The following is a 17,703-nucleotide window of genomic DNA, read 5'->3' as shown; positions in this document are numbered from 1 at the left end:
AGTCTGGACTGGCCATGACTGGAAGTTGGCCTCGGGCCGTCTGTCCACAGCCCCCGGACGAGTACTGTCTCATGTGGGTCACTGCCGACCTGGTCTCCTTCACCCTCATCGTGGGCATCTTCGTGCTCCAGAAGTGAGTAGGATCTGACCACTTCCGTGGCTGTCCCTACCCTGCAGCAGGCCCAGCCCCCACCCCAGCCAGGTGAACCCTCTCCTGAGCCCTGGGCCCTCAGCCAGGAGCAGGCCTGACCAGGGAAGAAGGACGGACTCCGGTGGCCCCATCCTCCCTCAGACAGAGGCTGGGTGACTTCTGGAATGAACATGCAGCTGGGATCCCAGAGCCAAGCTCTGCCTTGAGTGGCTATGTGGGCTTAGGTGAATTTCAGCTCCTCACCGGGCTGGCCTGCTCATCTGTTAGCCAGGGCATGGGTTCCCACCAGCCCTCAGCAAGATAGCTGGGGTGTGCTCGCAGTGGGGAGGTGTGGTTGGTCCCAGGGAGGGTCTAGGGCCAGCCTGGGGCCCCCACCCAGCCAGGAACCAAGGGGCTGGGATTTTATTCTTGACTGATGTTCTCTCTCTGTCCCATCCTGCTCTGATCGGCGCATGTCCCTCCTCTCTCCCCCTCCCCCTCTCTCTGCTGCACTCTGGCATCTCACAGCTATCACTTGATCAGGTAATTCTGGTGTGGTCTTCCTCCTCCTTCTGTTCCTCTTTCTCCCTCTTGCCATCCCCTTCTCCAGTTCTGTCTAAAAATCCACCGTGCACCAAGCCCTGTGCCTGGGTCACCTCGCAGACAGCGCCCTTGCCTGAAGCCTCCCTTACCCCTGCAATCCTCTTTTCTGCTCCTCCCGTCCCACTGCCGTGTGTGTCCCTCTGCTCCCTGTTCCCATGGCCGTTTCTGCAGGTGGGGACCAGTGTTTCCTTGACAGCTTCCTGACCTGGCCTCTCTCTGCACCAAAGTGTCTCCCTGGGAGAGGGGACCCTGCCTGGGTACCCCCATCCCCCTGCCTCTGGCACTCACAGGGGCCTTCACCACTTGCCCAGGGCAGACCCTACCAAGTTTCTGCCTCTCTCTTCCCATCTTCTCCCTCCCTGGCTCTGCCTCTCCCACTGTTCACTCTTCCTGTTTACCTTTCTCTGCCTCTCCCATCTCTTTCTCTCTCTTCTTTACATTCTATCTCTAACACCCATCCCTGCTTTGCTCCCTGCAACACACAGCCTTTTCCTCATTCCCCTCAGAGGACCCCACAGTGGCTGAGCTTCCTGTTCTGGATATGCCTGGCCGAGAGACCCTGGCCTGACACCGTCCTTCTGGGTTTCAACATGAATTTCCGGGATGGGACCTAGAGCTTAGGGACCCACGTCTCCCTCCGTCTAGTGCCTTAGCCCCTCCTGGGTCAGGCAGCTTCACCAACCAGCTTCTAGGAGGAGATGCTATCCCTGGCTATGGGACATTCCTTGAGTCATTCCTCTGTCCGCCCAGTTGACCAACATCCACATACACTGGTTGCTGATGCTGTCTGCAGCAGGAGTTGGGCCTTCTCACATGGAGCCCCAGGGTGCTGGGGAGGCCACCCCATGGTGATTCAGTGGCTGGCACAGACACGCTGGGTCTGCTCAGACACAGCCAGGGCAGTGTCATTGTCTCCTGGGGATCAGGAGAGGCCTGATGGAGGAAGGGACCCTGGGGGACAAGGCCGGGGGAGGATACTATTTCCCTGTGGGCCTTATTCTTCCATTCATTCACTCAACAAGTACAGGTCAGGCTCCCGGGACACGGCAGGCACTGATGGTACTGGGGCACAGCGATGAACAGAGAGAGATTTGCTCACTGCCCTCAATGATTCATAGGGCAGCCAGCCTCGCCAGGGTGTCTGTGCCACCCCCCGCCTCCTGCTTTCCCCTTGTCTGCCTGCTCTGTTCATCCATCCATCCACCTGTCCATCTGTCTGTCCACTTCTGCTGCGCTGACCCCATCTAGTAACTCACAGTTGGTTTCTTATGGAGTCTTGGCTCTCTCCATCCCCCAAGCAGGGTTCAGTCCCTGAGGCAGTTGGGTTCTTGTTCCCAAGTTGATCACCCACTCCTCCTGGTGGGGACAGGGGTGAGAGTCCAGTGATCCTTCTGCCTAGATCCCAGGAAAGGTCTAAGTTCAGAGGCCAGGGACTGGGGCTAGTTCAGAGGAATGACAATAGTGAAGACAGTGGCCTGGGCTGGGCACAGAAACCTGAGTCCTTTCCACTTAGTGTCTGGTCCCTTCATGCCCTGTGCATGCTCCACCTCCCAGCCCACTCTTGAGTAATTTTACCCCCACCTTGCACCTGTCTCAGCCATCAGAGGGATTCATGCTCTGACCTCCCTCCGCATTAGGACTGCCAGGACAGAGCAGCAGTTGGCCCCACTCCAAGTCACTCTAACCCCCTTGCCTTGGGAACCTGTGCAGACCAGCTCTGGGCAAAGCCCCCTACCACCTGGCCCCACCCCCCTGCTTTCCTTCCCTCCCTCTCAGGGGGTCTCCCCAATGGCTTCACTTAGTCTGGTCATGATGGTGGAGCTATAAGAGACATCAGCTGGGACTCCCTGAGATTGGTGTGTGCCCCAGCTTAGGTCAACAGAGTCGTGCCTACTAAGCTCCTCCTGCTCCCAAATCTGTCCCATTCAAAGAGAGCCAGGTGCATTACTGGGGACACCTGAGACAGAACTAACCAACCCTAGTCCTGGGCCAGGGCTGCTGACTGACGGCTCTGGAGGTAAGAGGGAGGCCAGGGAGCCCTGGCCGAGAGTCAGTAGGCTCTGATTCAAGCCCCAACTCTGCCCTCTCTGGGCCTATTTCCCCATTGTACAGTGGGACAAGAGTCCTGCTGGTCTCTTGGGCCACATCCAGAGAGGCTCTGGAAGTAGGCAGGGTCTCTGCTCCAAGGGAGGGCTGAGGAGAGACCTGATGCCCACGGGGCCATCTCTGCAGGTGGCGCCTGGGTGGCATACGGAGCTACAACCCTGAGCAGATCATGCTGAGTGCTGCGGTGCGCCGGACCAGCCGGGACGTCAGCATCATGAAGGAGAAGCTTATTTTCTCAGGTACACAGCCCTGCAGACAGGTGGAGGCAGGCCCTGGGCCCAGCTTTCTGCACCCCCACATGCAAACAGATGTGTATGCACACACATTCACATGTGGCACATATGGGTAGGGACAAGGGCACAGACGTACATAAACCCACCGGGATTATACCCACAGACATACAAAGGCATAAGTACACGTGTGAAAACACACACCCCCCCACACACAGTCATCCACCCTGTCATCCACCATGGCTTGGTGTCAGTGCCATGGTTGGTGGGCAGGGGTGGGGTAGGGAGAGGAGTCTGTTTTGAAGGCCCATCCCCCTTTGCCTGGTTCGTACTTGGATCCTACAATGTTGGCCTCACCCTTGCTCTTTGCCAGTCCCTGTCAACATTCCCAGTCTGATGGAAGCAGCAGCTACGTATATAAACAGTGGCAGGGAAAGTCGAGTTCCTGCAATGGGAGTGCCGGGGGGGAGGGCGTGGTCAGAGCTGCCTGGGCAGTGAGGAAGGCTTTGGGCGCCTGATACACTGAGATGGGGAGGATGCAGAGGAGGTGCTTTGGTAATGGCTTCAAGATGAGGGCCGAGTGAGCTGAGGGAAGGAAGGGCATTCCAGGTGGGCACGGCATGTGCGCAGAGGTGGCAAGGGAGCACCGCTTGCCTGGGCACCAAGAATGAAGTGTCCCTCTATATGGCCGAACTCCACTCAGCAGAGCTTTCTTGAGCCTCTGCTCTGTGTCCAGCACTCTACCAGGCCCTGGGGACATAGATGCCCAGAACCCACCCTGGTCCTTGAGGTATTTTGGGGGCCCAGGCAGCAACCATACAGAATATGGCCAGGGCAGAAGGAAGCAGGGGCTGGAGTTGCCATGAGGAGGCCCTAACTCGGCCCAGGGCTCCGATGAGGTTCCCAGGAGGCTGAGTGACAGATGAGAAGACTTGAGCCAGACTGTAGGAAAAGGAGGTGTTGTTGGGGCAGTCACTCCTAAGAGAGGGGCTGACACATGCAAAGGCCCTGAGGAGAGTGGACACATGGGTGCCAAGCTCAGGGGCACCGGTGGTTTTCTGTGGCTGCAGAGTCCCAGGGGACAGCAGATGAAGGCGAAGCTAGAGTGCTCAGCAGACACCAAAGGGGCCTTGAGTGCCAGGCTCAATGTCGACCTGAGCCCAGTGGTTTCATCAGCCTCCAAGTGCCCCGCTGGGTGGTACAGCCTTCCTGCCCCATCTGTCACCCATCCTCACGACTGCCTCCTCCCCGACTCACATTCTGTCTCCCTCTGGCCCAGCAGAGATCAGCGATGGTGTAGAGGTCTCCGATGTGCTCTCCGTATGTTCAGACAACAGTTATGACACATATGCCAACAGCACCGCCACCCCTGTGGGCCCCCGAGGGGGTGGCAGCCGCACCAAGACCCTCATAGAGCGGAGTGGGCGTTAGCTGAAGACATGTCTGTCCCACCTGTACCTGACACAGAAGCTGGGGAGCCTAGGAGAGCTGGTGGAAGTGTGTCTGAACTCGGAGTGCTCTGGGAGCGGGCTCCACAGCCTCCTTGTGGGCTCCAGCCCCTTGTCAGCCGCAGCCGCTCTTGAGGGGGACTCCCTGTCCCCTGAGGCCCAGCTGGGCCAGGACTCCATCCTTTCAGATGCCCCTGCAGGCCTGGGGCTCCTTCTGGGAAGTATGGGGCCTAGGGCTTGGTCCCCCTCTTCTGAGGCCCTCTCCTGTATCCCGACCTGGAAGCTTTGATGGGTCATGGGCCATGCCATACCCCCTGTGGCAATGGAGTGTGCGGATGCTCACCTGTGCCATCTGTCCTCCTGTCTGTGCCACGAGGCACCTGAGTTCTCTGCTGTTATCCTGCCCCAAGGGCCTGGGCCGAGCCTCTACCTGAAGCAACTCTGCTCTTCCTGTCAGTCTCAAAGCACAAGGAGGTTCAGCCCAGGAGGAAGCCAGCTGCAATGTGGAGACACGTCCTCCTCCCCAACCCACCTCATGCCACCGCCAACCCCCTGCCCCAGGAGCGGGCCTGAGCCACGTCCCCTAGGAGCAGCTGGAGATGGCCAAAAGAGTGAGCTCAGGACTACTGGATCCCATGCCCAGGTGTCCAGCAGACCTCAAGGCAGAAGGGTCACCTAACCCAGGAGTCCACAGACTGATGTGACCTCAGGTTCCCACATCAGTGGCCACAGGGCAGGGCCCACCTGGTAGAAGTGTTCTGGATATGGTCAGGGTGGGTGTGTGGCTAAGTGGGCCTGCACAGAGGGAACCTAGGGGCCTTGGCCAATGTGATTAAAGCTGCCATCTTGATGTGTGTTGTCTCTGAATTGCCAGCAGGAGGGTGGGGACAAGTGCGCTGGGTCTAGGTTTCAGTTCTGACCCTATAATCTGAGGAGGAACCATTCTCAGGAATGAATGGGAAAGTGGCAGAATGGTGCCTCCCCTTCCCTGGGTCCGCCATGGTGCCAGTGGCTGGGAGCCGGTATCCTCATATGGTGGATGGGGAGACAGTCTTGGAGAGGTAAAGTGACCTCCAAAAGCCACACAGCTTAGAACAGGCCAAGCCAGAATCCCATCCAGACTCTGGCCCCAGCGCATATGTGTGCCTCCCATAAGCTAGGAATGACACACAGAGGGGGAGGGCTCCTGGGTCCAATGTAGGGCTGGGAGTGGGACTGGCAGGTGCCCTCACAGCCACACGAAGGCATTCTGAACCTCCCGGCTATGTTGGGACAAGCCCTCAGCACAGGGAGGCCTCTTCCCCATGCCAGGAGTTTGGCTTTGACTTCTCCGAGCTTTGGACCTGCCTGAGGAGGGCCCATGCCCATGCCCAGGACTGGGGGCACCTGAGCTGAAAGCCAAAGTACAGCCCTGGGACCACAGGTGTCCTTTCCTTCCAGTCCTTGGGACCTCTGCTGTCTGTGGGCAGGAGTCAGTGGTGGCGTCAGAGCAGGCCTGTAACTCCCCTCTTTATCCTGAGAGTCTGCCTGGTCATGGGTGTGACCTGAGGGAAAAGGGGGAAGCTGAGCCCCAGCTCCAGCCTGCATCAAATTAACTCCATGCTTCCTGGGAGCCAAGGGACGTGTCTCTTCCAAACAGGGATCTTCTGGATAGAATTCTTGGGGTCTAGGAGATTCTGGCACCTTATAGGTAAAAAAGAAAAGAGCCCTCTGCAAATGTTGGAAGCTCCACTGGGCCCCCACAGTAACCTCGAGGACCGGCCCTCCTGCCCCTGCTACTGAATGTCTGGCAAGTGCTCTGCTTCCTGGGGCAGAGGTCAGCTCCCGCCTCTCCCTGAGCTCAAGGGAGTAAGACTCAGAGCCACTGTGCCCCCCGCCCCACATGCTTAGTCACATTGGCATCTACATGGTCACACAGCCACATGTCCACACGCAGCCCAATGCTACACAGTCGCTTCATTCCATGTACTTCCACAATCACACATAGTCACCCTGGAATCTACATGCCTACAACTGCATGATGACACCCCTCCCACACCCCAACTCCAGCACCATACACCTTCGAACCCATCGTCATTCCGGGACAAGGCCAGCACCAGGTCACCCCCAAACCCAGGCATACCAAATCCTGGAGTTCCACACACAGTCAATCCCACTCTTATGCCCCCTCTTTCTTTCCCTCCCTCCCAGGGCTAGTCCAAGAGTGGAACAAAAGCCCAGCATCCCCCTCCCCGCTCGCTTCTCCCTTCCCCTCCCTCCTGGCGTCCAGCCCCTTTGTCCTCCCGCAGCTGAGCCCGAGCGAACAGCAAACGGGAGTCTGGGCAGAGCAGCATGAACATTGGAGCTTGGGCTGCCAGGGGTGCGGGCGGCAGGCACAAACGGGAGTGATACCTGTGAGAGCAGCAGCTGCGGAGCACTTGGGAGAGGGCGTGGCCAGGTAAGTGCCAGGTGCATGGGGCAAGGCTTAGGCTGCAGGGCTGCCCCAGCTGCGTGGTGTCTGCAAGTCTGAGATGGGGAGGATGCGGAGGAGGTGCTTGGGTAATGGCTTCAAGTGGATGTGGGTGTGTAAAAGAGTGATGGTGGCATGTTCGAGTCAGCTTCTATAGGCTGGGCCCTTCAATCTGCATCATGACCCCTGGCTTGAAGTGCCTAGACTCAGCCGAGAAGGGAGGATACCCATTGAGCCCTACCTGGGAATTTTTACCTTCTGTGTTCCAACTGGGTGTCGTTCGACCCCCAGACTGGGGATCCCCAGAGTGAATGCTGGATCTGATGTCACTGTGTGTCCAGAGTGCCCAGCGCAGTAGATAGTAAAATGAAAAAGTACTGACACACTTCCTAGGAGGGGACTCTTTCTCCCCCAGGGAGCAGCTTGTGCTGTGGGGCACCTTTGCAAGAAGTCCATCTTTATGCTGATGAGACCTGCCCTCTTGAGTCTCAACTCAGAGCATGGTTGTGCTTTCTGAGCCAGTGGAGGACAGACTGGTTGCAGCGTGCTGTGATGACCGGTCTCACTTCCTTCCACCGGTCCTGGCTGCTCCTTGGGACACACCCCCACCCTGGCAAGTGTGGCATGCAAACCCTGGAGCCAGGTGGATTCAGGATCCAGTCGCTCTACTTGGGCAAAAGTAGTTAACTTTCTTGCCCACCAGGGAGCTCATCTCTCATGATGCTGACCAGGGGATCCGCTGCCCTGGATGACCAGGGCATGAAAGCCAGGCTGACACTAGGCGGGATCTGACCTCCAGAGGCAGCAGAGCAGCTGGGAGCAGGAGGATGGAAGGAGAGGCAGGGCGCAGAGGGTGGACCTGAGCCCCCTAGAGTAAGCTGATGGAAAGGAGGGAGCTCCCTGTCCCTGGAGGTGTGCAAGCAGAGGTTTTGTGTTCATAATGGCCAAATCATAACCAGCATGGCCCAGCCCCTCAGTCTGCAGAGCACCTTCACAAAACACCCCTCTGCTGAGCCTCGCCGCAAACTTCTGAAGGGCGGGTGTCCTGTGTGTGCTTGTTTCCCTTATGACAAACTAAAGGGGCAGGTGTGGGCTAAAGAAACTTCTCAGCTTGTGAGGATGAAATTAAACTATGTCTATAAAAGCAGCTGGCACACACAGTGTCCTCCCTTCCTCTTGAGTAAAAGCATTATAGGGAAACACCCATGTAGCTCGTACTGTGTACTAGCACTTTTCATACAGCCCATGTAATAGTCTTGAAGCCACAGCCCTGTGAGGTAGGGATTATGATCCCATTTCAGATGAGATAACTGAGGCCAGGGCGGGCAGGTGAGAGGAGTGACTTGTCCCGGCCACACCGTAAGCCTGTGGCAGGGACTGGGTTAGAATCCCCATTTGTCCCTAGAGTTCTTTCCACTTTCTGACGGTGCTACCTGGAGAACACCAAGAGAACTCACTAGAGAGAGGGCCAGCTTCCCTCAGCTTGGGCTCTAACCTTTCAGAATTCGCCCATCCTTCTCAGCTGGAAGGTTCCCCTCAGGGACGCCCTCCCTGACTCCCCTCCACCTGGGTCCAGCGGCCCTTCTATGAACTCCCCTAACACTCCTCCGGTGCCTCCCCATGGCACCCCCGCCAGGCTGGGAGCTCCGGGCACACCGTAACTATGGTTGTCTTGCTCACTGCCTGGCACAGAAAGGGCTCCCAATAAATACTTGTCGAATTCGTTTGCGCGAAAGCTGTGTGTATGATGCTGTCTGTCAGGGGAGTGCTCAGGGTGTGGTCAGTGTCCAGCACCTACCGGAGATCGGCAGGAGACAGGCTGGATTGAGCAGAGGGCGGTGGAGTTATTGTACCCTCTCTCCCCTGCACATGCACACACTGGGTCTCTGTGGGGCAGCCTGAGTCCCTTGACCCAGGGCTTCAGCTCCTGTCACGGGACCCTCCTTACACAGATATATTTCCAGGTTCCAGTAACTTCCCTGCTCTCCCGCTACAGACCCCGGGGCGGCCAAGGCGCCCTGCTGTTAGTATCCTGGGACACAGCCCTACTCCTACTGGAGTCCCTAACGCCTACTCCGCTGTTGAAAATAGTTCCTTTATTAGACCCTCCTCCGATTACCCTATTTGAGAGCGTGCCATCTGTCACCTGCAGATATCGATAGAAAAACGCTTAGCAAGTTTGAAGAACCGAAAAGGGCACTCTGAGTGAGTAGGCAGGGCAGAATGTCGCGCTGGTGAGGCGGGGCTGGGGCACTGTAGCCATAAGGAACCTGGATGCTGAACGGAGGGGAGAGTCGCTGAACAAATGGTCAAGGGAGGAAATAAACGGATGAGGGCTGTCGCCTCTCCCGGGCGCAGCCAGGTGGCTTCCCCGACGCTGTTTGTGTTCTCTCCCCGGCAGGATGCGGCAAGGCCATGCGCCGGAGGAGTCGGAGCCGGGCTGCGAGGCGCCGTGCGCGGGTCCGTGCCACGCGCAGCGCGTGCTGCAGACCCTGAACGCCTACCGGCGGAGCGGCACCCTCACCGACGTGGTGCTGCGCGCCGGCGGGCGCGACTTTCCGTGCCACCGCGCGGCGCTCAGCGCGGGCAGCGCCTACTTCCGCAGCTTGTTCGCGGCCGGGCGGCCCGAGCGCGGCCCGGCCGTGGTGCCAGTGGTGCCAGTAGCTCCCGAGGCGCCAGGCACGAGCCCGGCCGGGGCGGCGGCGGCGCTGGCCGTGGTGCTCGACTACGTGTACGGAGCGGGCGTGCGGCTGCGCGCGGAGGACGAGGCGGCGGCCGTGCTGGCGCTGGCGGAGCGGCTGGGCGTGGCGGGCCTGCGCGAGGCCTGCGTTCGCTTTCTCGAGGGCCGCCTGCGCGCCGCCAACAGCCTAGCGCTGCGCCGCGTGGCCGCCGCCTTCTCGCTGGCCCCGCTGGCCGAGCGCTGCGGCCGCGTCCTGCGTCAGGCCTTCGCCGAGGTGGCGCGCCACGCCGACTTCCTGGAGCTGGCGCCTGACGAGGTGGCGGCGCTGCTGGCGGACCCCGCGCTGGGCGTGGCGCGCGAGGAGGCCGTGTTTGAAGCGGCCATGCGCTGGGTGCGCCACGACGCGCCGGCCCGCCGCGGCCAGCTGCGACGCCTGCTGGAGCACGTGCGCCTGCCGCTACTGGCGCCCGCTTACTTCCTGGAGAAGGTGGAGGCGGACGAGCTGCTGCAGGCCTGCGGCGAGTGCCGCCCGCTGCTGCTCGAGGCTCGCGCCTGCTTCATCCTGGGCCGCGAGGCCGGTGCGCTGCGGACCCGGCCGCGGAGGTAGGGCCGCCATCCCCTAGCCTCCCGCCCTCCGTTCTTCCCGCCTGCTTCCACCGCTCATTCATTCTTTCATCATCTTTTAGTGACTGCCTCTTGATGATATTCAGTCATTCGTTCAACATTTTAGAGGCTCGGTGCCCATAATTCTGCCCTTGAAGAGTTAACAAGCCAGTGAGGGAGATGCAGAGACCCCACAGCTGCGCACACTCTCTTTGGCCCATGCAACCGTAATTCCGAGTACTTAATACTCTACGCAAGTTCTGTGCAGGGTGCCGGGATGCGGAAGTGATTTGAAAACACTCTTTGCCCTCTGGGAGCTCGCAGTCTAATGAGGGATAGAAATAGGCAGGGGCATGGGGAAGTAGTGAAAGCAGCCTGCCCCATCTTTGGAAAGCCAGACTGGGAGGCTCTGGGCAGAGTAGCCCTTAATCATGCCCCCAGAGACGACACTATCTCTAACACTAAGCACAGGGCCTGAGACAGAGATCCTCAAATATGTGCTAAAGGAATTAGAAAACCAGTGGCTAAAGGGTATGGAAATTCTGGTGGCGTCAGATGGTGGGGTCAATGAGAGGGAAGAATGATTTGCTGAAAGGGTGAGTTATCCGGCTTAATGGAATTAGGGATGAGGGGATGTCATAGGAGGAGGGAGGCAGCAGAATCAGCGGTTGGAGGTGAGAAAAGGGTGTTGAAGATGAGTTAGCGACAGACAAACCTGGGCTTGAATTCCAGCTCTGACGCTTAATGGCTTTGGGCACGCCATGGTATGTGAGCCTCAGTTTCCTCCCCTGAGAAAGGGGTAATAATCCCTACTAATAGAACTGCCATACGGATTAAACGAGGTGATTTTTCTAGGTGAGGGCAAGGGCTCTGTAAAGATTTTTTTGTCTGTAGTTTAGAGGTCAGCAGAATGCGGTAAGCATTAGCGATTCTCTTCCCAGTACCCACAGGCAAAGTTGGAAGTGGCAGGGTCTAGCGGGATTGAGGCCGGGGGATCGGGTGGGCGGGGGTGATGGCAGAAACGCGTGAAAGGGCAGCGGGACCGTGCAGTGTGGTCGAGAGGGTAAGAGAGGGCCGAACTTGGGTGCGGCCCAACAGGCACTGGGCTTATCCGCACGCCAGATTCATGGACCTAGCTGAAGTGATCGTGGTCATCGGCGGTTGCGACCGCAAAGGTCTCCTGAAGCTGCCCTTCGCCGATGCCTACCATCCAGAGAGCCAGCGGTGGACCCCACTGCCCAGCCTGCCCGGCTACACTCGCTCAGAATTCGCCGCCTGTGCTCTCCGCAATGACGTCTACGTCTCCGGTGAGGGCGGAGCCGCAACAGGAGCTCACACGGGATTGACTAGTAGCCTCCGCACTCCACCCCCTTTGCTTTTCCCTCCAATCGGGAGAGAGGGGCGGGATGTTTTCTGATGTCCTACAGTTATTGGCTGAAGTGAGCAGGGCTAACTACGCGTGTGACCCGCCCTTTATTCAGGAATGTTAACTTCAATACATATGATTACTTTTTGTTCTGAACCGGCTTCCTAAGGAAGTCAATTCGTATTAGTATTAATAATCACTTCAACTAGCCTACTATGTGCCGAACATTATGCTAAGAAGCTTACATTCGTTATCATTAAATCCCCCTACAATGCTGTTTTACAGATAAGAAAGGCTCGGAGAGGCTCAGAATTTCCCCCATTGTCTCAAAAATGGCAAAGCTAGGAGGAACACACATCTGTTTGATACCAACAAACTGTGTCCTCCCTAAGGCTCAAGCCCTAAAGACTCAGAGAAGCATAAAACACAGTCCTTGCTCCCCTGGAGTGTCCTGGAGAGGAGAGAGACTTCACTTTTACTGCCAGGCAGAATGTGATCAGAATTCTCAGAGTCCCCAGATGATCTGGAATGCCACTCAGGGAATCTAGCCAGGGTTCATAGAAGAGATGACTTTTCAGCTGGACCTTGAAAGTTGGAGGGAACAGTATGGGCAAAGGCACAAGGGCAGGGACATGCAGAAAGGAACCCTGGGGACTCAGGGCTCTGAAGTGCAGGTTGAGTATCACAGGTGAGGCAGGAGTCAGATCAGGGAGGCTTTGAGTCTGGGGCTAGGTGGATTGACCTTAATGTTGTAAAGAACTATGGGTGCCTGCAAAGAGTAAGGAGCAGGAGAATAAGCCAGGGAGGCCTCACAGACCATCCAGGCCACAGATTACCACTGGACAATTTATCCAAGGCCATTGATGGCTCTGAGCAACATGTGGGGCCTTTGTTGGATGCCACTAGGAATAAACAAAGATGGGGCTACCAAACATGTGGCTCTGGTCACAGGCTCAGGCTGAAGGGTGCAGTTAGGGTTGTCCCCAGGGAGGCTCCCATTGAGAGGTGAATCCCCGGCCAAGATCCCCAGGGTGGCCAGACATGGGAAGGGAGAGTCCACACCCTGCATCCCCAGTACCTGGCCCCATAGGGCATACCATGTCCTCCAGCAGCACCAATGCTGGGCCTGGAGCCAGAAGCTCTGGTTCTGGCTCTGACAAAAGGCCATGTAGTCTTCAGCAGGTCATTGTTGGTCTCTAAGTCTCATCTGAGTTTCTTATATGTAAACTGGGTCTAATATTCCCAACACCTCATGGAGGGATGAGATCAGAAATGAAATTGTGCAGGTGAAGGCAGAAGGGAGGGAGGGTTATTGGGTCACCCTCTACCTCTCCTGGCTCCCAGTGCAGCTGGCTCTGCTTTTCCTGGATCCCCAGTACATTCCAGATGCTTGCCTTAGGTACCCTTTGTACTCTTACCTTTAGTACAGCGGCCCCCTCTTTGCTTTCCTGAGCACAGAGCCTGGCACACCACCACCACCACCACAAGGCGCCCGGTGAAAACCAGCCCCTTCTTCCTGAATGTGTCAGGCTTCTCCCCTCGAGGGTCGTAACTCAGACATTCCCACCACTTATTCAAAGCACACTGGGTCACAGGTCCAGAGTCTTACACCAGCTCAAGAAGTCCTCCTGCTGCCTTCCCTTAACCCTTCCTTTGGATCTGGGGGCCCTAGTTTCTAGCTCTTTGGGGGTGCTTGGGATAGCAAGAGAGCCGGTGGGCAACAGCTGCTTCTCTCTCCCTAGGAGGCCACATCAACAGTCATGATGTGTGGATGTTTAGCTCCCATCTGCACACCTGGATCAAGGTAGCCTCTCTGCACAAGGGCAGGTGGAGGCACAAGATGGCAGTTGTGCAGGGGCAGGTAGGCACGAGCTGCAGCGGCTGCCCTGGGACACAAGGTACAGATCTGTGGATGTGCTGGAGGGAGGTTCTCTAAAACCCTCTCTTTGTAAGAAGGGGTCTGAAGCCCCCCAAAAAAGAAGGAGACTTGTCCAAGGTCACATAATAATGGCTGATGCTAATAATAATAGCAATTACTGTAATAGTAACAGCCTGATGGTCAAGGGTATGGGCTCTGGGGCCACACAGTCTAGGTTTGAATCTTGACTGTGCCACTCAAGAATAAAAGAATCTGTCGGCCGGGTGCAGTGGCTGTAATCCCAGCACTTTGGGAGGCCAAGGCGGGCGGATCACGAGGTCAGGAGATCCAGACCATCCTGGCTAACACGGTGAAACCCCGTCTCTACTAAAAATACAAAAAATTAGCTCGGCGTGGTGGCGGGTGCCTGTAGTCCCAGATACTCAGGAGGCTGAGGCAGGAGAATGGCATGAACCTGGGAGGCGGAGCTTGCAGTGAGCCCAGATTGCACCACTACACTCCAGCCTGGGCAACAGAGCGAGACTTTGTCTCAAAAAAAAAAAAAAAAAAAGTCAATTATCTTTGTAAGCTACATCCCGAATTCAGAAACAAAGATGCTTCTTAGAATCAATTAAGTGGGGTGGTAAAGTCTCAATACTAGCTATTATTATTAAGCATCAGCTTGGTGCCAGGTATTTTACAGCTGTAACCATGCAGGTTAAGGTCTCATCCCCGCTAAATGAGAGGAAACCGGCTCAGGGAGGTACAGCAACTGGGTGGAGGCTGCCCAGGTGGTGGCAGCACTGGGCTCGGGGGTCAGTTTGGTCCTGAAACTGGGTTGGGGACAGGGATAGTTTCCAGCTCAAAGACTGTAAGACTGAAGCGATGAGGCCGAGGGCCCTAAGGCCCTGGCACCCGGCTCCCCGGCCCATGTCCTCACTTGCAGCTGTTCGCGGTGGGTGGCTTCGACGGCCTGAGGCGCCTGCACAGCGTGGAGCGCTACGACCCCTTCTCCAACACCTGGGCGGCCGTCGCGCCCCTCCCGGAGGCCGTGAGCTCGGCGGCGGTGGCGTCCTGCGCGGGCAAGCTCTTCGTGATTGGGGGCGCCAGGCAGGGCGGCGTCAACACGGACAAGGTGGGCGTGGGCCTCAGGCGCGAGAGGGCGTTGGAGGCTGGGGTGCCCACTGTGTGCCAGGCGCAGAATTGGGCGTTTCCATGCCCTTGTCCATTTATTCACTTAATCCCATCAACAGCCCAGACCAGTCACCTCCATGTTTCAGGGAAGGAAATGAGCAGAAGAATGACCCCAAGGTCACACAGTGGGTCAGCAGCACACTGGGACTCAAATGTTTGGGCTGGTGCCATGTAAGTTTCATACATTTTAAAAATTGAGGGCAAGATAGTTAAAATGCTTTTGTTCCATTCCAAAAACAATACACTTACTACTGAAAATTTAGAAAACACAGAAAAATAGAAAAAAAAACCATAATCCCACCGTCTAGGCAGAGCTGCTATTCATATTTTGGTGTGTTGCCTTACAGGTTTCCACTGAATTGATTTTTGTTTTTCTTACAGTTTTGTTTTGTTAGAATTTTGCATTCTGCATTTTATTCTAATTTAGGTATGAGCATTTTCCACGTGATTAGCAACTTTACAGCCATCATTTCAATGTCTGTACTATTCCACATGGTGGATGAACTAGAGTCTACTCATCTTTTATTGTTGGACATTTAGGCTTTTTGCAAATAAAAATATTTATCATAGCAGTTCCTTCCCTCCCCTGATGGCCTCATAAGCCTGTGGTCCTAGGACTTGACTCTTTCCCAAATTAGGGTGCCCACGCTTCCTTATTCCCTGACCACATTCTTCCAGCAAACCCTCCTGGAGCTGCGTGATGGGCACCCATGGTGGGAGGCCCCATTTAACACCATCCATGCAGCACTAATTTGTTATAGGCTGCTGTGGGGGGAGGGGGGTCTCCAAGGAAACAGTTGAGGAAACAGAGAGTGAGGTGAGCAGGCAGCTAAATACAGAAACTGTTAAGGGCATCAGAAACACCCATGGGCATGTGGACAGCTGTAGAAATAGGGCTGCAAGACACCTCAGCTAGAATCTAATGACTTGACAGCACCAGGAAAAGAGAAGGGAGTTGACAGTGTATGCAGCTAGGAACACATCCCCGTCAGGGGTCTGCTCTGAGGACCCTCTATAACCCTAAAGCAGACAGTACCTCTCCCAGCTCAGTATGATGTGCTCTATGATTAATCTGAGGCGACTGTGTTCTCCATCAAAGGAGAGACTGTTCCTGTGTGTGTGTGTTGAGGGGTGAGGGGAGGGGGGAACACAAGGGAGACCTTTAAGGATGGGATGGCATTTGAGCAGGACCTTGAAAGATGAGGAGGCTTTTGACAAAGGGAGTCCAGAGGCAGAGCACAGAACATAGAACTAGATGAAGAGCCCTTGAGGGCAGGGACGGTGGATCTCCCCCTCCCTCCCAGATGCTGGCTCAGGCCTGGTGGACACTGGCAAATGTCGTTTTGAATGAGTGCCCCCGGGGGGACAGGTGGCAGCATGTGGGCGGTGGGGCATTTGTTGGGGGGGGGCGGTGAGTCTTCACCACCACTGCTGCTCTTGCCCCTCAGGTGCAGTGCTTTGACCCCAAGGAGGACCGGTGGAGCCTGCGGTCACCAGCACCCTTCTCACAGCGGTGTCTCGAGGCTGTCTCCCTTGAGGACACCATCTATGTCATGGGGGGTCTCATGAGCAAAATCTTCACCTATGATCCAGGCACAGATGTGTGGGGGGAGGCAGCTGTCCTCCCCAGCCCTGTGGTAAGTGGAGGCTTCAAGGCAGGAGAGCGGAACCCGCTTCTAAGGCTCTGGATCTTGGAGCTTGTGAATCTTGTGACTCCATCCTAGGTGGTTTTATTATACATCACTCTCTAGCTCATCCTCACAGTGATAGTGAACCATGCATTTCACAGATGAGGAGACTGGCCTTAGAGAGGTTCAGCACCTGGCCCAGGCTAACAACTAGGCCCTGTTAAGGCAGAGCCTAGAACCCTGCAGTCCCAAGTGCTATAGCTTTGAGTGGGGATTTGGTCCAAATGACCCTGTGGTCTCTCCTGCCCCGAAGGCCACTGCTAGTAACCAATCATGAGGTAAGATGTGGGGAAGGGAGTTGCTAAGGTCTGCTCTAGTGATATCAGAGCAGGGAGGCCCAAGTCCTGGAAGCTCTGGCCCCTGCAATTCCCTGCCTCCCCTACCTTCTTCTCCATCCCCTGAAACTCGAGAGACTACACAGATATGGTTGGACTGGAGGTCTCTGCCAGTTCTGACCTTTGGTGACCTTAGAGGTGAGATTTCTGGCTTGAGTCTGAGATTCTAAGACGGCGGCAGTCGAGATTATTGTTATTGGTGTGCTTACCACATTCCAGGCTCTATGTAAAATGCTTTATATGCTTAACTTCCATTAACTGTTAAGGGAACCCTGTGAAGAAGGCACTTTAGTTCTTCTCCCTTTGCCGATGAGGAAACTGAGGTCCAGAGAGGTTAAGTGACTTGCCTAAGGCCATTCACTGAATAAGGGTCAAGCTAGAGCTGGAACTCAGGTCCATCCAGTTTCCTGCCTCTCTACAGTCCAGATTGCCTGTTCACAGTCTGTGGGTCAAGGTTCTATTATCTGGCCTGGCCAGGCAGGGACAGAGGAAGCCCCAGGCTGGACCTGATAGTTGTCTTTCTGTTTGTCCACCCAGGAAAGCTGTGGAGTCACTGTGTGTGACGGGAAGGTCCACATCCTTGGCGGGCGGGATGATCGCGGAGAAAGCACCGATAAGGTCTTCACCTTTGACCCCAGCAGTGGGCAGGTGGAGGCCCAGCCATCCCTGCAGCGCTGCACCAGCTTCCACGGCTGTGTCACCATCATCCAGAGCTTGGGCAGGTGATTCAGATTTGGACAGCCTGAGCCAGGAGGCGGAGAGGCAGGCAGAGCCCAGATGCACACTCTGCTCCCTCATGGCACCTCCACGCAAACAGCCCTTAACTTAATGGTCCCTTTTCTTGTATAAATAAAACCTTGTTGGGTCTGTGTTCCAGCTGCAGTCTGCCCTGCCTGGAGATGGAATGTCTAATATTTGCTCCCTGTGTTTACTCTTGATGAAGCACTTTTATACCATTGCAGTCTGTTTGGGCTACTATCACAAAACACCTTAGACTGGGTGATTTATAGACA

The 17,703-nt window shown here is 56.2% G+C and overlaps 2 protein-coding genes across 45 annotated transcripts in view; both read left to right on the top strand.

The window, feature by feature from the left end:
• Nucleotides 1-5,367, top strand: part of GDPD5 (glycerophosphodiester phosphodiesterase domain containing 5) — a 91,822-nt gene extending 86,455 nt beyond the window's left edge. For 25 of the 44 annotated variants that reach the window (XM_063784318.1, XM_063784319.1, XM_063784334.1 and 22 more), the window contains 3 exons: nucleotides 51-133; nucleotides 2,966-3,078; nucleotides 4,352-5,367. In XM_063784318.1, coding sequence (XP_063640388.1) covers nucleotides 51-133; nucleotides 2,966-3,078; nucleotides 4,352-4,500 — 345 coding nt within the window. In that variant the 3' untranslated portion in view covers nucleotides 4,501-5,367. Of the gene's footprint in view, nucleotides 1-50; nucleotides 134-658; nucleotides 674-2,965; nucleotides 3,079-4,348 lie in introns of all 44 variants that reach the window. The other 19 variants (XM_063784329.1, XM_063784312.1, XM_063784332.1 and 16 more) reach the window with 3 other exon arrangements.
• Nucleotides 5,368-6,793: 1,426 nt separating this feature from the next.
• On the top strand, nucleotides 6,794-17,566 carry KLHL35 (kelch like family member 35). The gene is made up of 7 exons (XM_024347358.3): nucleotides 6,794-6,954; nucleotides 9,368-10,249; nucleotides 11,372-11,556; nucleotides 13,358-13,476; nucleotides 14,420-14,608; nucleotides 16,116-16,304; nucleotides 17,228-17,566. The coding sequence occupies exons 2-7, from the start codon at nucleotides 9,369-9,371 to the stop codon at nucleotides 17,414-17,416; spliced, it is 1,752 nt and encodes a 583-aa protein (XP_024203126.1). The 5' UTR covers nucleotides 6,794-6,954; nucleotide 9,368; the 3' UTR covers nucleotides 17,417-17,566.
• The last annotated feature ends 137 nt before the right edge of the window (nucleotides 17,567-17,703 follow it).

Source organism: Pan troglodytes, chromosome 9 (assembly GCF_028858775.2).
Source record: "Pan troglodytes isolate AG18354 chromosome 9, NHGRI_mPanTro3-v2.0_pri, whole genome shotgun sequence".
Classification (NCBI taxonomy): Eukaryota; Metazoa; Chordata; class Mammalia; order Primates; family Hominidae; genus Pan; species Pan troglodytes.
The sequence above is the reverse complement of the archived record's forward strand: the minus strand, read 5'-3'. Positions and strand labels throughout refer to the sequence as shown.